This window comes from Phyllostomus hastatus, unplaced genomic scaffold (genome assembly GCF_019186645.2).
Source record: "Phyllostomus hastatus isolate PE091 unplaced genomic scaffold, TTU_PhHast_1.1 phas_scaffold_78, whole genome shotgun sequence".
In the NCBI taxonomy this organism is placed as follows: Eukaryota; Metazoa; Chordata; class Mammalia; order Chiroptera; family Phyllostomidae; genus Phyllostomus; species Phyllostomus hastatus.
In genome coordinates, this window is record NW_025334041.1 from 115,832,689 (window position 1) to 115,849,015 (window position 16,327).

At 39.2% G+C, this 16,327-nt stretch overlaps 1 protein-coding gene across 8 annotated transcripts in view; it reads right to left on the minus strand.

Moving 5' to 3' along the window:
* The window catches only part of BIRC6 (baculoviral IAP repeat containing 6), a 199,318-nt gene that overhangs the window by 169,792 nt on the left and 13,199 nt on the right, over positions 1 to 16,327 (minus strand). For all 8 annotated transcript variants that reach the window (XM_045827786.1, XM_045827785.1, XM_045827789.1 and 5 more), the window contains exons 2-3: positions 5,531 to 5,712; positions 2,316 to 2,453 (exon numbers count right to left, since the gene is read on the minus strand). In XM_045827786.1, the coding sequence (XP_045683742.1) occupies positions 2,316 to 2,453; positions 5,531 to 5,712 (320 nt within the window). The remainder of the gene's footprint in view (positions 1 to 2,315; positions 2,454 to 5,530; positions 5,713 to 16,327) is intronic.

The following is a 16,327-nucleotide window of genomic DNA, read 5'->3' on the forward strand; positions in this document are numbered from 1 at the left end:
AAACTCAGCACCAGATCTGGATCCTGCAAGAGTGAAGACCTGGGTCACTTCACCATGTAAAGACACCTGACCAGTTGAGATGCTGACTCAAGACAAAGGGAATACGTAATAGGTAGTATAATAAGGAGGTTATAAATGTCATGTATATCCTCTTCACTATAAAACTGAGGGGCAGAGCAGCTATGTATATTTTCTTCCCTTATTACATAAATTGATGAGTGGATAGATAAATGGACAGATGTGTGGAGATTTAGACAAATACAGAGATACAGACATATATCTAGACTTATTTTTTTAATGTAAGAATTCTTAGTTATAGTTAATTCAGTCTTTAGGTAGCAGAGTTCTGTTACCTAAACAGTTGAGACTGTAACTAACTTTTAGCAGTAGTTAATTTTTTTCTAGGGATGGATAAAATCCCTGTTGGAAGTTTGTTTCTCTCCTTTCTGGCAATGGGGAGACAGATCCTTCATTTGAAAAAACAAACAGTGCCTCTTGTTAAGTAAAAAGCACAGCATTTTTGTAGTATGAAAGTTCAAAAACATATTTATAGTGTGTATGGAGATGCTGAGAAGGCAAAGGGGTGGACTGTGCCCATTATTAAGCTGTCTCTTAGCTCCAAACCTACCCATTAATTCTCTGCTCTGTCACGTTGGGGCTGGGACTCTACAACCTACGTTTCTTCTCTGCCAACCACTTTCCTGGCTAGTGGGTTCTGACAAATGAAACACAGGATGGAAATTGGAAAGCATGATAAGGGGAGCAAACCTTGCTCTTTGCTATTACTAGTCATTGCTGTCAGCATTGTTTCAACAAAAGGCCTGGTAGCAGCAGTTGATTCTTCCAGCATATTTTTGTTTTGTTTTCTTAGAATTCCCAGGACTAGTCTCATAGTGCTCCCTCGGAGGTACGACATCAGCTAACTAGCTCCTCTCTTCAGAGATATGAGGCTCAGTTCCACAAGCTCTAGGCTTCACATGTGCCAGAGCCATGGGACCCTTTCTCTACGTTTGTAGGGTCTGACCTGAGTTCTTGCTCCTCCAGACCTAGGGAAGAGCTGCTTCCATCTGCATGTCTCCTCAATGTGTTTTTCAGTTTTTTGGTTCTCAAACACCTGTTAAATCAATTCCTTACAATAAACTCTCTGTTGGAACACACAGTATGGTTTCTTTTTTTCTAAATAAAATATCCTTTCAATGGAATAAGGGTTAATAAAATCATTGTAATCTATAGAATAAAATCCAATATAAGCACCAGAAAAATGCAGATAATCTATGAGGATTTATATAAAAGGATATTAAAGATAAATTCTTAAGTTAAAAAAAAAACCCACAAAGTATATGCCAGAGTCAGAATGTTTGTTTCCCCTCCCCCACCCCCAAAATTCATCTATTAAAAATCCCAACCCCCAAAGATGATAGTATTAATAGGTAGGGCCTTTGGGAGGTACTTAAACCATGCGGGTAGAAAACCTCGTGAATGGGGTTAACATATATACAAAAGAGGCTCCCAAGAGATCCCTTGACCTCTCCACCACGTTAGGACACAGGGAGAAGGCGCCAGCTATGAACAAGGAAGAAGGATTTCACCAGAAGGTAACCATGCTGAATTCTTCATCTTGGACTTCCCTGCCTCCACAACTGTGAGCAATAAATTTCTGCTGTTTACAAGCTGCTCAGTCAGTGTACTCTGTCCCAGCAGCCCAAAGAGACTACGACAGTATATCACTGTACTTTTTATAATTACAACTGTACTTGAGCAAAAAAGTTATAAATGCAGAATTTATTTTTAGAAAAATGGCTTCTACCTTCTATGTTATAGCCTTCAGTATAGAAACTTTGTATGTATTACAATTATAATTTAGCAAAGAATTTAAAAGAAAAACACAAAAGAAACTAATAAAATATATCCTAGGGTTTAATTCAAAGCACCATCTCCCACACATCCTAGCCATTAAAAAAAGATTTTTTTTTAATTTCAAAGAAAGTCCAAAATGCCCCCATTTCCTAAAACATACTCTATTTCTCATCGAAGCTCACAACCTGAGCCTCTCGACCAATATATGGTCAAGAAGCACAGGAGCTTTAGGAACAACAGTTTCGACAAAATAGTTTCGACAAAATAGTTTCGACTATGAAATGACTTATAAGCACATTTTTTTAAAAGACAGAAAAATCTAAAATTGAGATATTTCCAAAGCAGGTGGGGGCAAAGGAGGACAAACGCGAAAGTATAAAAACAAAAAAGGTGAAAAGTATATAAGTGGTTTTTTTCCATTATAAACCCAAACAAGGTAATTTTTTAAATTTTCTTACCTTAGCAACTTTGTGATTTGCTGCAGTCTCATGAGATGTATTTTTTAAACCGTCTTTAAGCTGTGTGATGAACAAATCATAGCCCTCTGTACTAGAAATATCTACCTTTTCTAAACATGCTGATAAGAGCTGTTGTGCCTAAATGAAAAAGATGACCACAGAAAATTAAACAAAAAAATGTTAAATGCAGATTCTCATTCAAATATTTTGATTTGTAATGATTTTGACAGGTACTATACTAAAGCTTGCTTACTTTTACTTTTCTTAACAAACTTAATCAAATAATGATCCTAAGGGCTACTACAAAATTAAATGACATAAAGCAGGGGATCCAATGTATTAACACACAGTAAAGTTTCAACACACAGGAGCTATTATAAACCAAGGCAAGGATTTTTAAAAACTTGACAAGCTGGAACCATGAACAAAAATGACAAAGGTAAAATTTTAAAGACATAAATGTAAAGTCCTTCAACGAACTTTAAATAATCAAACTACTCAAAACCATGAAAAGCACTCAGCAGGTCAAATAAAAGTCCTCTGCATTGTTACCCATATGTTAATATGAACTACCTTAACAAAACAAGTGGTTGATATACGAAAACAATACATCCACATTGATCCAAGCAAACATACGAACCCCACACTTTAGGCAAGAGAGTAACCAACTAACGTGGTACAGTAAAGGACGCCTGAGGTATGGGAAGGTCTAGAAACAATATATTACGTGAACAACGTAGTTGTAATTATTTAGGTGAAAAGAGAGAAATCCAGCAACCAATGTTATGAGCCAGCAAGGTCGAGGAGGTGGTAGAAGCCAGCTAAATACCTAGCATTTCAGTCAGTGTAGTAGGAAAAATACTGACTTTGGGGTCTACTTCATATAAATGTTCAAATATTTTATTGTGATTCTATAGTTTCTTTTTGAAAAATGTGAATAGCATTGAGCGCGGGCTGCGAACCAAAGCATTGCAGGTTCAATTCCCAGTCAGGGCACATGCCTGGGTTGCGGGTCATGGCCCCCAGCAACCGCACATTGATGTTTCTCTCTCTCTCTCTCTTTCTCCCTCCCTTCCCTCTCTAAAAATAAATAAAAAATCTTTTAAAAAATGTGAATAGCATACCATTTTTTTAGTATAAATATAAATCCTTTATTAAGGTATCAGCTTTACTAAGATACCACCTGATCTAAATTCCTTAAATCGGGAGAGGAAAAACAATGTTCAAAACAAACAGAACTAATTAATTCTCTGTTTAAAGATTATAGACATGCCCCCAGATCCAGCCATTCTAATGACAAAAAGATAGCTACTCTGTTTTCAGAACTCTTAACTGCCAGCCACGATTTCAACACTAACATAATAGAAAACCGTGATATGACAGTGTGAAATCCAAGTAGAAATATGGTGATATCTTCTTTTAAAACTCCTTCTAGCCCCTTCCACAGCTGCCGGTAAGGTGCTTGGTCCTTCTGAGGAAGTTAAGGCAGCGGCACTGGGGTGAGGCCCTGACTTCATCCAGCAACTGGCACTGCTCCCAGAGGTGCTCACCCAGCACTCGCCCACACCATGGCCTCTGTCTTCGAGCTCGCCTGCACCTACTCGGCCTTTATCCTACATAGAGATGATGTGATGGTGATGGAGGATATGATCGATGCCCTCATTAAAGCAACTGGTATAAATGCTGAACCCTTTCTGGCCAGGCTTGTTTGCAAACATTGGGAGCCTCGCCTGCAATGTAGGGGCTGGTGCACCTGCCCCCTCCACCACCACTACCCCAGCTGAAGAGAAGAAAGTGAAATCAAAAATACAGATTCTGAGGAGTCTGCTGATGACATGGGCTTTGGACTTTTCGATTAAAACCTCTTTTGTAACATAGTCAATAAAAAGGTGAACTCTGAAAAAAAAACAAAATCAAAAAACAAAAAAAATAAGTCTTCTAGAGAGAATAAAAACACCTAAACTGCACAATGACACTTTCCATGTCCTACACATAGAAAGTATACTATGTTGATTTTATCAACTAACAACATCAATTCCCAAATGCAAAAGAATATCCCACAACTTGGTGTTAAGACAGAAATATTATCTCACTTTTTTAGGGATCACAGCATTATAATCTTTTATATTCTACTTAAAATTATTTAAATTCCAAAAACTTTTCATGTATTTTCAAATTATATGATATAAACATCAAAGCACACAAAAAGTTTTAAGTTGGATGCACTTACAAATTAAGTAATGAATATGTAACACTACAGAAAAATGCATATAGCTGAAATTTTAAACTGGGATTATTAAAATGATATTGTACATAGCAAAGATTACTGGTTGTAGCCCTGGCTGGTGTGGCTCAGTGGATTGAGCGCCACCCTGCAAACCAAAGGGTCACCTGTTCAATTCTCAGTCAGGGCACATGCCTGGGTTTCGGACCAGGTCCTCAGTAGCGGGTGTGCAAGAGGCAACCACACACTGATGTGTCTCTCCCTCTCTTTCTCCCTCCCTTTCCCTCTCTCTAAAAATAAATAAATAAAACCTTAAAGAAAAAGATTACTGGTTGTCCACTAATATTTATACTTCCTTTTTTTTAACACTTAAAAATATAAGCCACATCCTTACCTATCTTCTCAGCCTGATGTGGTCATATGACTGAATTCTGGCCAACAGGATAAATATGAAAAAGGCATAGGTAAGAGAGTTTGTGAAAGAGAATAAGAAGGAATGAAGGAGAAAAGGGGAGGAGAGAGAGAGAAACACAGGGAAGGAGGGAAAGAAAAAGGAAGCTGGGAGGATCACACAACATTGTGCTCCGCTGGAGTTAGCCCTCCCTTTCCCGAGGACTGGGAAATGAGGCTTGGAGCAGCTGTCTTGGATCCACAAGGTAGAAGCTAGGTAGTAAGGTAAGCAAAGTTACCCCAACACTTAGCCCTGCACTTCTACTGGAAAGAAAATATCTTATTTGAGCCATTGTAATTTGGGGCTCATGTTACAGTGGTTTAATCTGTACAGTTCACACTTAAATACCAGTTCAACAAGCATTAAGTAATTATGCACAGGAAAGACAAGTATTTAAATAAAGTTGTGATCAGTAAGTTAATTCTTTGTTTTTATAGAGCTTTATTTATGTCCTCGAAGGACAACCTAAATTCATTTAACAGCTAATGGGTCTGAGAGTATATTAAGTAGAAAAGTATATTAATACTTATTTCAACTTACCTCTGTAACAGGTAATTCAAGCTGAACCACATCATCCTGCTTTGAAACTGGAGTTTGCAGAGCGGTGTCTAACAACAAGATTCCATTAAGGTCCTTCCTACACCCTACTGCATAGTCATCCACAAATATAACTTTATCCACGGCAGAAATATACTGACATTTCACCTGTCCACCAGGTTTGGCTGTTAAAAGAACAAAAATTCAATACTTAAGATTTTAAGACCAATAGTCCATTAAAGATAAATGGTTACTTGGCAACTAAATACAATATATAATACTGGACTAGAAAAAAAATTGCTCTCAAGAACATTATAAGAACTAATTAGATTTTTATATATACTGTATACCAGATAAAATCATCATTGTTAAATTATCAACTTGATAACTACATCACTGTTATAAAAAAGAGTATCACTGTTCTCAGAAATAAGCAGAAACAGACTTCCAGTCAAGGTGGAGGCGTAGGTAGACACGACTCGCCTCCTCACACAACCATAGCAACAATTACGACTAAACTACAGACCAATTATCACTCAGAACCATCAGAAATCAAGGTGAATGGAAATCCAACAACTACAGAAAGAAAACACATCAATCCAAAAGGGTAGGAGACAAGGAGATGCTGAACAGGCAGGTCCCACACCCAGGTGCAGCAGATAAAAATTTGGGATAGATAGATCACAAGCAAGGGGTAAGAGCCCCACACCAGTATCCCAGCCCAGGGTTCTGGCTGTAAAAATGAGCGGGATTGGAGTCACTGAAAAAAAACTCCTGGAACCCTGGCAGCTCTTCTTAAACAGCCCTTGCCAAACATACACAGATGAACCCCCTCTGAACTAGAGCACCACCAGGGTACAGCTTGAAAGGCAACAACGGCACACAGGGGAATGTGTCTGGCATCAAGGCAAGAGCTGAGGGAAAGCTCTCTTCCACACAGAAAGGTGGGACAGAGGCCACTGTGCCTTCTTTAAGCCCTGCCCCACAGAGCCACAAGCAGCAGCAAAAGCCATATCTGAGACTCCACCAATCTGGTAAGCACTGCTTGCCTCACCCTGACATTAACCTGACGCTCCACCCCACCCAACACATGGATGCCCCCAACCCCATGCCTCTGGCTAAGCAGACCCAGGCCCAGCACTAGCAGCAACCAGCTTTGGGTCACAGTTTGGCTCTGCCTGGGAACCTTGAAGCCCAGCTCAAGTAGCAGCCATCTGCAGACTGCTTTGTAGCTCATGCTGGGTGGCCCAGGGCAGAACACAGGTGGGGTCTGATCCTGACCTGCACCATCCAGGAAACCCCAGAGCCAGCACACCCAGTGGACAGCTACAGAGCACAACACAGCACCACCCACCGTCCCAGCACAGCTAATCCTCCACAGAGGGCAAAGGTTGGTCACAGACAGTCTTGCAGCTGACTGGCCTGGGTAAATCCCTCCCATAAACCTGCCAATAGCAAACAAGGCTGAACTACAAGAGGAGAGTACCCAGTTTAGGTGATAGGGAAGGCTGTGCCACTGGAGCCTACAGACCATGCTATCAAGACAAGGAGTCATAGTGTGTATAACTAATACACAGAAACAAACACAGGGAGGCTGCCAAAATGAGGAGACAAAGAAACATGGCCCAAATGAAAGAACAGATCAAAATTTCAGAAAAACAATTAAACAAAATGGAGAGGAGCAATTTATCAGATGCAAAATTCAAAACACTGATTATATGGATGCTCAAGGAATTCAGTGATTGGTACAACAGCATAAAAAAAAAGCAGGCAAAAATGAAGGATATAATGGAAATGAACAATTTACAGATTTACAGGGAATCGACAGTACAGCAGATGAAGCCAAGAATCAAACCAGTAATTTGGAACACAAAGAAACAAAAAAACAACCAATAAGAGCTAGAAGAAAAAAGAATCCAAAAAACAAAGATAATGCAGGAAGTCTCCGGGACAACTTCAAGCAAACTAACATTCGCATCATAAGAGCGCCAGGAGGAAAAGAGAAGACCAAGAAACTGTAACTCTATTTGAAAAAAATAATGAAAGAAAACTTCCCTGATTTGGTGAAGGAAACAGACATTCAAGTCCAGAAAGCATAGAGAATCCCAAACAAGACTGATGCAAAGAGGCCCACTTCAAGACACATCATAATTAAGATGCCAAAGGTTAAAGATGGAGAGAGAATCTTAAAAGCAGCAAGAGAAAAGCAGAGAGTTACCTACAGGGGAGTTCCCATAAGGCTGTCAGTCAATTTCTCAAAAGAAACTTTGGAGGCTAGAAAGGATTGGCAAGGCATATTCAAAGTCATGAAAAGTAGGGAGGGACCTACAGCGAACATTGCTCAACCAAGCAAAGATATCATTTGAAATCAAAGGGCACCCTGGCTGGTGTGACTCAGTGGATTGAGTGCTGGCCTGCGAACCAAAGGGTTGCTGGTTTGATTCCCAGTCAGGGCACATGCCTGGGTTGCAGGCCAGATCCCCAATAGGGGGACACGAGAGGCAACTACACATTGATATTCTCTCCTTTTCTCCCTCCCTCCCGCTAAAAATAAATAAAAATCTTTTTTAAAAAAAATCAAGAAACCTATATTAGATTCTGATTGTGTGATTCAGTAATAAAACATTTTTTCAAACTCCTGTACAGTATGGTATCTTAAGTTATACTTTTATTTACATTGCTTTGGTTCATAGTTTTAATAGCACTACTCTTCAGCAGTCAATACATTTTAATGTTATGAATAACATTAATAAACAATTTATAACCTATATTTAATTTAAATTTCCCATGCCTAGCTTTTTAAAAATTAAATTCCATTTTAGCATAAACCAGTTATTTAACAGTAACTTATTTCATTTGCCTTATGAGGTTACAATGAATTTCTCAAAGAAAGGTAAACTATGTTTTGTTATATCTTCAAAAAAAAAAAAGTTGCCCAAACTTATTTGGGGTTTTTAAGTAGGGGGAAGCATTCTTGTACACACCCTATACTACATACTATACCTTGTTATAATTTTGTATGGAAGATATTTGTAAAAAGACTATTAAATCTACATGGATAAACTAAAAAGATTTTGAAGCCAGAAATTTCAAAAGAAAAAATTCAAATGTCCTTCCACCTACACTAGACATCAGGAAACTTCTTGTGAAAAGAGTAAAACAGTAAATATTTTAAACTTCAAGAGACATAATCTCTCACAATTACTCAGCTCTGCCACTAAACCACAAAAGCAGTCATAACAATATGTAAATAAATGGGTGTAGACATGTTCCAATAATACTTTAGTTACAGAAACTGGAGACAGGCTGAAAGTCACAGGAGGTGGTGGCAGGCCACAGTTTGCAGACCCCTGATTGACACTAGGTAACAATGCGGATATTCTCTCTGGGCAGGGGAAACTTTACCAAAATAGAAGGTTAAAAATTCACAGCCAGACACAATAAACTGCTGAAAACTAAGAAAACTCTTGAAAACAACGGTGAAAAGCAGGTATTACTTATGAGGAAGTAATCATTACCATAAAAACACATTTATCATTAAAAACCATGAGGTTCATTAGGAAGTGGACCATTTTTTTAAGTACTGAAAAAAATTCTGTATCTAACAAAAATATCCTTCAGAAATGAAGGTGAATTAAAGACATTCTCGGAGGAATATAAAAGAAATTTTTTGCCAGCAAAGCTGCTCAAAAAGACTACAAGAGGAAGCTCATCAAACAGAAAGGAAATGATTTTAGAAGTAAACTCAGAGTATCAAGAATGAGGCAAGAGCAACAGAAAAAGTAAATATCTCAGTAAATATAAACAATGATTCTTCACCTCAGTTCTTTAAAATACGAGGTCTCTCCAGAAAAAGTCCAGCCACTGTTAATATAACCAGAATGGTTTGCACAACACCAATATAAGCTGGCAGCCAATGAGAGTGGACTGGAATGTGCATGCGTGAACAATGACAATTTCACTATACTAATCAGTAGCAGCAGTAGGTGCCATGGAGTGAGCATGTGTACTGTGTGGCCATCCCTTCAAAATGACTGAGTGAGTAGAGGAATGAATCTGCATCGAATTTTGCATTAAGCTTGAACATTCCTCTGCAGAAACTATTCAGATGATTCAGAAGGCCGCAGCTACAGGTAACTAGTGATTAAGCAGCTTCGTCACGACAACATGCCTGCTCACATCTCCTGCAGAGTTTTTTCGAAAAACATCAAATCACCCAGATAACTCAGTCCACTCTCCTTGGCTGCCAGGTTACATTGATATCATGCAAACTGTTCTTGTTATACTAACAATGGCTGGGCTTTTTCCGGAGAGATTGCGTGTATCATTACTCCATTCCTTTTTTATCACTATCCCATAGTATGTATTGGGTACTGATAAGTACTGGGTTGGCCAAAAAGTTCTTTTAGGTTTTTCCATAAAATAAAAGACACATTTTTATTTTCACCAATAACGTTACTGGATAACGTGATTTGGATATTTTTAGTATGTTGACTATCTCCCATGTGGTATAATATTGATTGTTCTCAATTAAATGTCTCAATTTGATTGCTATCAATTTCAACTGGTCTACCCAACCATAGAGCATCGTGCAGCAAGAAATCTCCAGCATGAAACTTCACAAACCAATTTTTTCAGTTGCGTTTTTACCTTCCTTGGAATAGTAAAGTATAATATGCCAAAAATGTTGCAGATTTTCTTCCACCTTCAATATTAAAATGGCTGCACAAAAATTCACCAATTTTGGTAAGTTTCTTTTTAATGCATGCAGATATATGACAGCTATCATAATACAATCTAACAGAATTGTTCCATCCAAATGAAGTTAAAGACAACTAAGTGCTGCTAGAGCAATCTTACCAACTTTTGGGCCAACCCAATCTATACACCTAATAGAACTTCAAAATACGTACCGCAAAAATTAACAACTACAATCAGAAGTAGGCATCCATAATTACGGCTGAAGACTTCAACATTCCCCTTTCAGTAATCGATACAACTAGAAAACTGGCAAAGACAGAGAGAAACTGGATGCCAACGACCAATGATGTTCATAGAATATTCCACCTATCAACAGTATAATACACATTCTTCTCAATTGCTCACAGAACAATCATTAAGCCAGATCATATCCTGGGGTCATAAAACAGATCTTAACAAAAATAAAAGTAGTGAAATTAAAAGTATGTTATCTGACCATAGAGATTTAAATAGAAATCAGTAACAAAATTATAAGAGGAAACCTCTAAATACTTGAAATTTAATCACATACTTCTAAAAAACCCATACGTCAATGAACAGCTCTCAGGTAATTTAGAAAATGTTTAATTAATTAAAAATGAAAATATAACATCAGAATTTGTCATATCTAACTAAAGCAATGCTTAGAGTGAAATTTACAGGAATTAAATGCTTATGTGAGCAGAGAAGGCGGCCTCAAATAAATAACCTAAGCTTGCTATTTAAGAAAACGAGAGCCCTGGACAAGTGGTTCAATTGGTTAGAGCATTGTCCTGATGCACAAAGACTGCAGGTTCAGTCTCTGGTCAGAGCACATACAAGTCAACCGATAAATACGTAAATAAGTGGAACAACAAATTGGGTACATACCCAATTTTGTGTCTGCATGTACAAGAGGCAACTGATCAATGTTTCCCTCTCACATTGATGTTTTTTCTCTCCCACTCTTTCTCCCCCCTGTCCCCCTCTCCAAAAATAAATACAATCTTTAAAAAATTAAAAAGAGGGGCCAGCTAAACAAATGGTGATACAGAATACTACTGCACAATAAAAAGGAATGAACTATTCATACATGTAATAACCTGAGTGAATCTCAAAGGAATTGTGCTAAGTGCAAGAAGTCAATATCAAAAAGTGACCTACCATTCCACTCAAGATGGCAGCATAAGTAAATGGGATACTCACAGGCTCCCACAATCACATCAAAGTTACAATTAAACTACAGAACCATCAGTCAGAGCCATTTGAAATGTAGCTCAAAAGAAGTCCTATAACTAAGGATATAAAGAAGTCACATTGAGACTGTCAAAAGCAGAAATGTGGAACAGGGTGGTCCTACACCAACATGAGCCAGTGGTAAAAAACTGGGGGTGTGTCTCTGCTACAGATGTCCCCCTGAGGAGTGAGGGGTCCCAACCCCCCTTAAGGCCCCCCAGCCCAAGGTTCCAGTGTCAGGAAGAGAAATCCCCATAACTTCTGGCTGTGAAAACTAGCAGGAATTGTGGCTGAGTAAGATGGAGGGCAATGGAGTTTCGTGCATTCTTCATAAGGATCCGCACACAGACTTACTCCATTCACTTACTTTGAGCGCAAGTGCTGGAACAGCAGCTCAAAAGGCACCAGGGACATACTGGGAGGAACTCTGATGCAAGAGTTAGAGGGCATCTTTCTCCCAGAAAAAAAGTGCTGCCAGAGGCCATTGTTCTAGCTTTCTTCAAATTACTCTGTCATTCATGCCAGGTGGCCGCAGGGAAGGCACAGGAAGCAGCTGATATTGGCCTACATCTCCCCAGAGGCCACAGAGCCATCACACATGGTGAACAGCTTCAGACTAGGCTAAAGCACCTCCACAACTGACACACTCAAGGGGTAAACTCATTGGGTACCAGAACCCCACTGAAGGTGTTACCACTGGTATTTAGCTAGAAACGGGGAACAAAGGGAACTACACATTGAGCTTAATAAAATGGCAAGCATGAGTCTCCTAACTAGCCAGGAGATTACAGTTTCCCACTCCAGGGAATTACAGCATTGCTCCAACAAAGGAAATAATACTTCTCTCTTCCCCCACCCCTGGACCAGATTGTTGGGGGCACAGAATGAGGAAAAAGATCACACAGGCCTGTCAGTCTATAGGGAGTGTGGACCCATTCAAAGCTGGCGAAAGCCTGGGAAGTTGATTGGCCATTTTGAAAGCACCTGGTCCGTCCCCAATCCAAGTTAATAAAATCCCAGGGGAACCTCGTGCATGCGCACCACATCTGCGTGCTCTTTCTCTCTCTGTCACCCAAGTGACCCATACTTGTACGGTGCCTGCAACTATTCTTTCCATGGTCATGTGGCCCTAGCAGCCACAGGGACAGGCTTCAGGAGGGAGCCTGCATACCGCAGCACAGCAACAGACTACAGCTGGAAAAACAGGCTACGCCAGTTGGATACTGAGCTGAACTGGACTGAACTGCAATATAGAACAGAAACTCTGGGTACTGGCTTTTGCTCTGGCTTTACTAAAGGCAAGACTGGTCATTTTCCATGACGAGACGAACAGAAATAGGACACTGCAGAGTCAGGAAGGGAACCCCCTTAATTTTACATCCTCAACAAACCATACCACAGAGCCCCATCCTCCTGTGTGAGTCTAAGGAAATTCTTTTCCTTGTGACACCACAAGAACTCATTTCCCACCAATAATAAAGGGAGTCCTGCTCCATGGGGACAGCTCCTGCACAGCAGATCTCCACTGTAGTTGCAACAAGTCCCCCAGGCAATCAGCCTGTAGGTGAATCCCTCCAGCAGATGTGCCAACAGCAATCAAGGCTCAACTACAAAAGTGGGGTGCACATAATCCACATGGGGAGCACACCCTGAGTGCCCAGCTTGGATGACCAGGAAGATTGCGCCAATGGGCCCTACAAGAAAGCTACTATATCAGACCACTCTACCAAAACAAGAGATATAGTAGCTCTACCTAATACAAAGAAACAAATGCAGAAAGGCAGCCAACATGGGGAGACAAAGAAACATCCCCCAAATGAAAAAGGAGAAAAAATTCCAGAAAAAAAGACTTAATAAAATAGAGACAAGAAATCTATCAGATACAGAGTTCAAACCACTGGTTACAAGGATCCCCACTGAACTTAGGGGAAGAGCAGATGACCTTAGTGAGAACTTCAACAAAGAAACAGAAAACATAAAAATGGATATAAAAAAACACAAAAAAGAACCAGTCTTCAATGAAGAATACAGTATCTAAAATGAACAATACATTACAGGGAATCAACAATAAAAAGATGAAACAGAGAATCAAATCAGAGATTTGGAAGATAAGGAAGCAGAAAACACCCAGTCAGAACAGCAAAAAGATAAAAGAAGGACTGCAGAAGCCTCTGGGAAAACTTCAAGTGCACCAACATTCCCATCATGAAGATGCCAGGAGAGAGCAAGGAATTAAAAGCCTATTTGAATAAATAATGATGGAATACTTCCCTAACCTGGTGAAGGAAATAAACATGAAAGTCCAGGAAGCACAGAGAGTCCCAAACAAGATGACCCAAGGAGGACCACGCCAAGATACATGATAATTAAAATGCCAAAGATTAAAGATAAAGAGAGAATCTTAAAAGCAGCAAGAGAAAAGGAGTTACCTAGAAAGGAGTTCCCATAAGGCTGTCAGCTGATTTCTCAAAAGAAACCATGCAGGCAAGAAGGGACTGGCAAGAAGTATTCAAGTGATGAAAAGCAAGGACCTACATCCAACATTACTCTACCCAGCAAAGCTATCATTTAGAATGGAAAGGCAGATAAAGTCCTCCGCAGACAAGAAAAAGCTAAGGGAGTCCTCACCACCAAACCAGTATTACAAGAAATGTTAAAGGGACTTCTTTAGAAGGAAAAAAAAGGAACAAAAATATAAATAAAATGGCAATAAATACATTATATATCAATTACTTTAAATGCAAATGGATTAAATGCTCCAATCAAAAAACACAGGGTGGTTGAATGGGAAAAAAGATAAAACCCTTACATGTGCTGTCTACAAGACACTCACTTCATATGGAAAGACACACAGACTGAAAGAGATGAAAAAAGGTATTTCATGAAAATGGAAACACAAAAAAAGGCTGGGTTAGCAATACTTATTATACCAGACGAAACAGACCTTAAAACAAAGGCTATAACAAGACACCAGAAGAAGGACACAGCTATTCCAGCAATTCTCAGTATTTACCCAAAGAAACTCAAAACACTAAACTGAAAAGCCATATCATCCACATGTTCACTACATTATTTACAATAACCAAGATATGAAAGCAACCTAAGTGTCCATCAACAGATGAATGGATAAGGAAGTGGTACATTATACAATGGAATATGACTCAGAGATTAAAAAAAAAAAAGAATATAATCTTGACATCTGCAACCACGTGCATAGACCTAGAGAGTATGTCTAATCTGAGTGAAATAAATCAGACAGAGAAAGACAAATGCCAGAGACTTTCTTATATGTGGAATCTAAAACACAAAATAAATGAACAGGCAGAAGAGAAACAGACTCATATATACAGAGAATATTTTGACAGTTGCCAGATAAAAGAGTTTTGAGCGAATGGGTGAAAAATGTAAAGGGATTAAGTACAAATCAGCAGTTACAGAATAGTCATAGGACGTAAAGTTCAGTATGCTGTACTCAATATAGTGAGTACATGTATTATTAACTAGTATAGTCAGTAATACTGCAATAACTATGTATAGTGTCAAATGGGTACTAGATTTAACAGAATATCACTTTGTATTTTAAGTTATACATGCCTAACCACTAGGTTGTACACCTGAAACTAATATATTATGCATCAACTGTAATTTAAAAATAAAATAATTTTTTTTAATGTTACATACCAGATGGAGGATTCCATTTATGACATTCTAGATAAGAGAAAACTAGTCTAAACATGAAGTGCAAACGAAGGACTGCCAAAGGTCAGTGACTGTGGTGACTACAAAAGGACACTGCAGGGGAACTTTTTCAGGGATATGAACTGCTCTGTATTTTGCCCTGGGCTGGTGTGACTCAGTTGGCTGGAGAGTCCTCTCGCAAACAGAAAGGTCGCAGGCTCATTCCCGGGTCAGGGCACATGCCTAGGTTTCAGTTTGGTCCCTCTTCAGCAAGAGAGACAACTGATGGATGTTTTTCTCTCACATTCATGTTTCTCTCCCTCTCTCTTCTTCTTTAAAATCAATAAGCATGTCCTCCAGTGAGGATAAAAATTTGTTTTCAGTGGAAGGAAACTGGTTTTTAAAGTCAGTTATGTCTAATACCCACTTTAAGAAAGTCAAGTCTTTATAAATGCACTATCCATGTGCATTCCTACAAAAGTTGCAAAAATATCAACAGAAAATACATTAACTCTGCAAACTGACATAACACCTAAAATTTCATTTCCACCAAGGTAACTTCAGATTTCAATGCTTAAAATACTATACCAACACATACTGCATGCAAAGTCAATTGAGGCTGCAAATTTAATGTTCATGTTTTTTGAAGCTTTTAAAATACAATTAAAATGCCCTGGCTGCTGTGGCTCAGTTGGTTGGAGCTTCGTTCCACAACCTAAAGGCTGCAGGTTCCCTTCCTGGTCAGGACACATACTGAGGTTGCAGGTTGATTCCCAGGTTGGATGTGTGCAATCACCCTCCTGTACACACAGGAGGCAACTGATGCTCTCAATCACATCAGTGTTTCCCTCTCTTCCCTCCTCTCTCCCTTTGTCTCTCTCTCTAAAAAGAAAAGCAATAAAAACAATAAAAGCAATCCTCCAGTGAGGATACAATATAAATAAATATAGAACAATTAAAAAATAAAAATAGCCCTTGCTAGTGTGACTCAAGTGCATTGACCACCAGCCTATGGACGAAAAGGTCACTGATTGGATTCCCAATCAGGGTACACGCCTGGGTTACAGGCCAGGTCCCCAGCTGGGGGTGTGCAAGAGGGAACCACACACTGATGCTTCTGTCACACATTGATGTTTCTCTCCTTCTCTCTTTCCCTCCCTTCCTGTC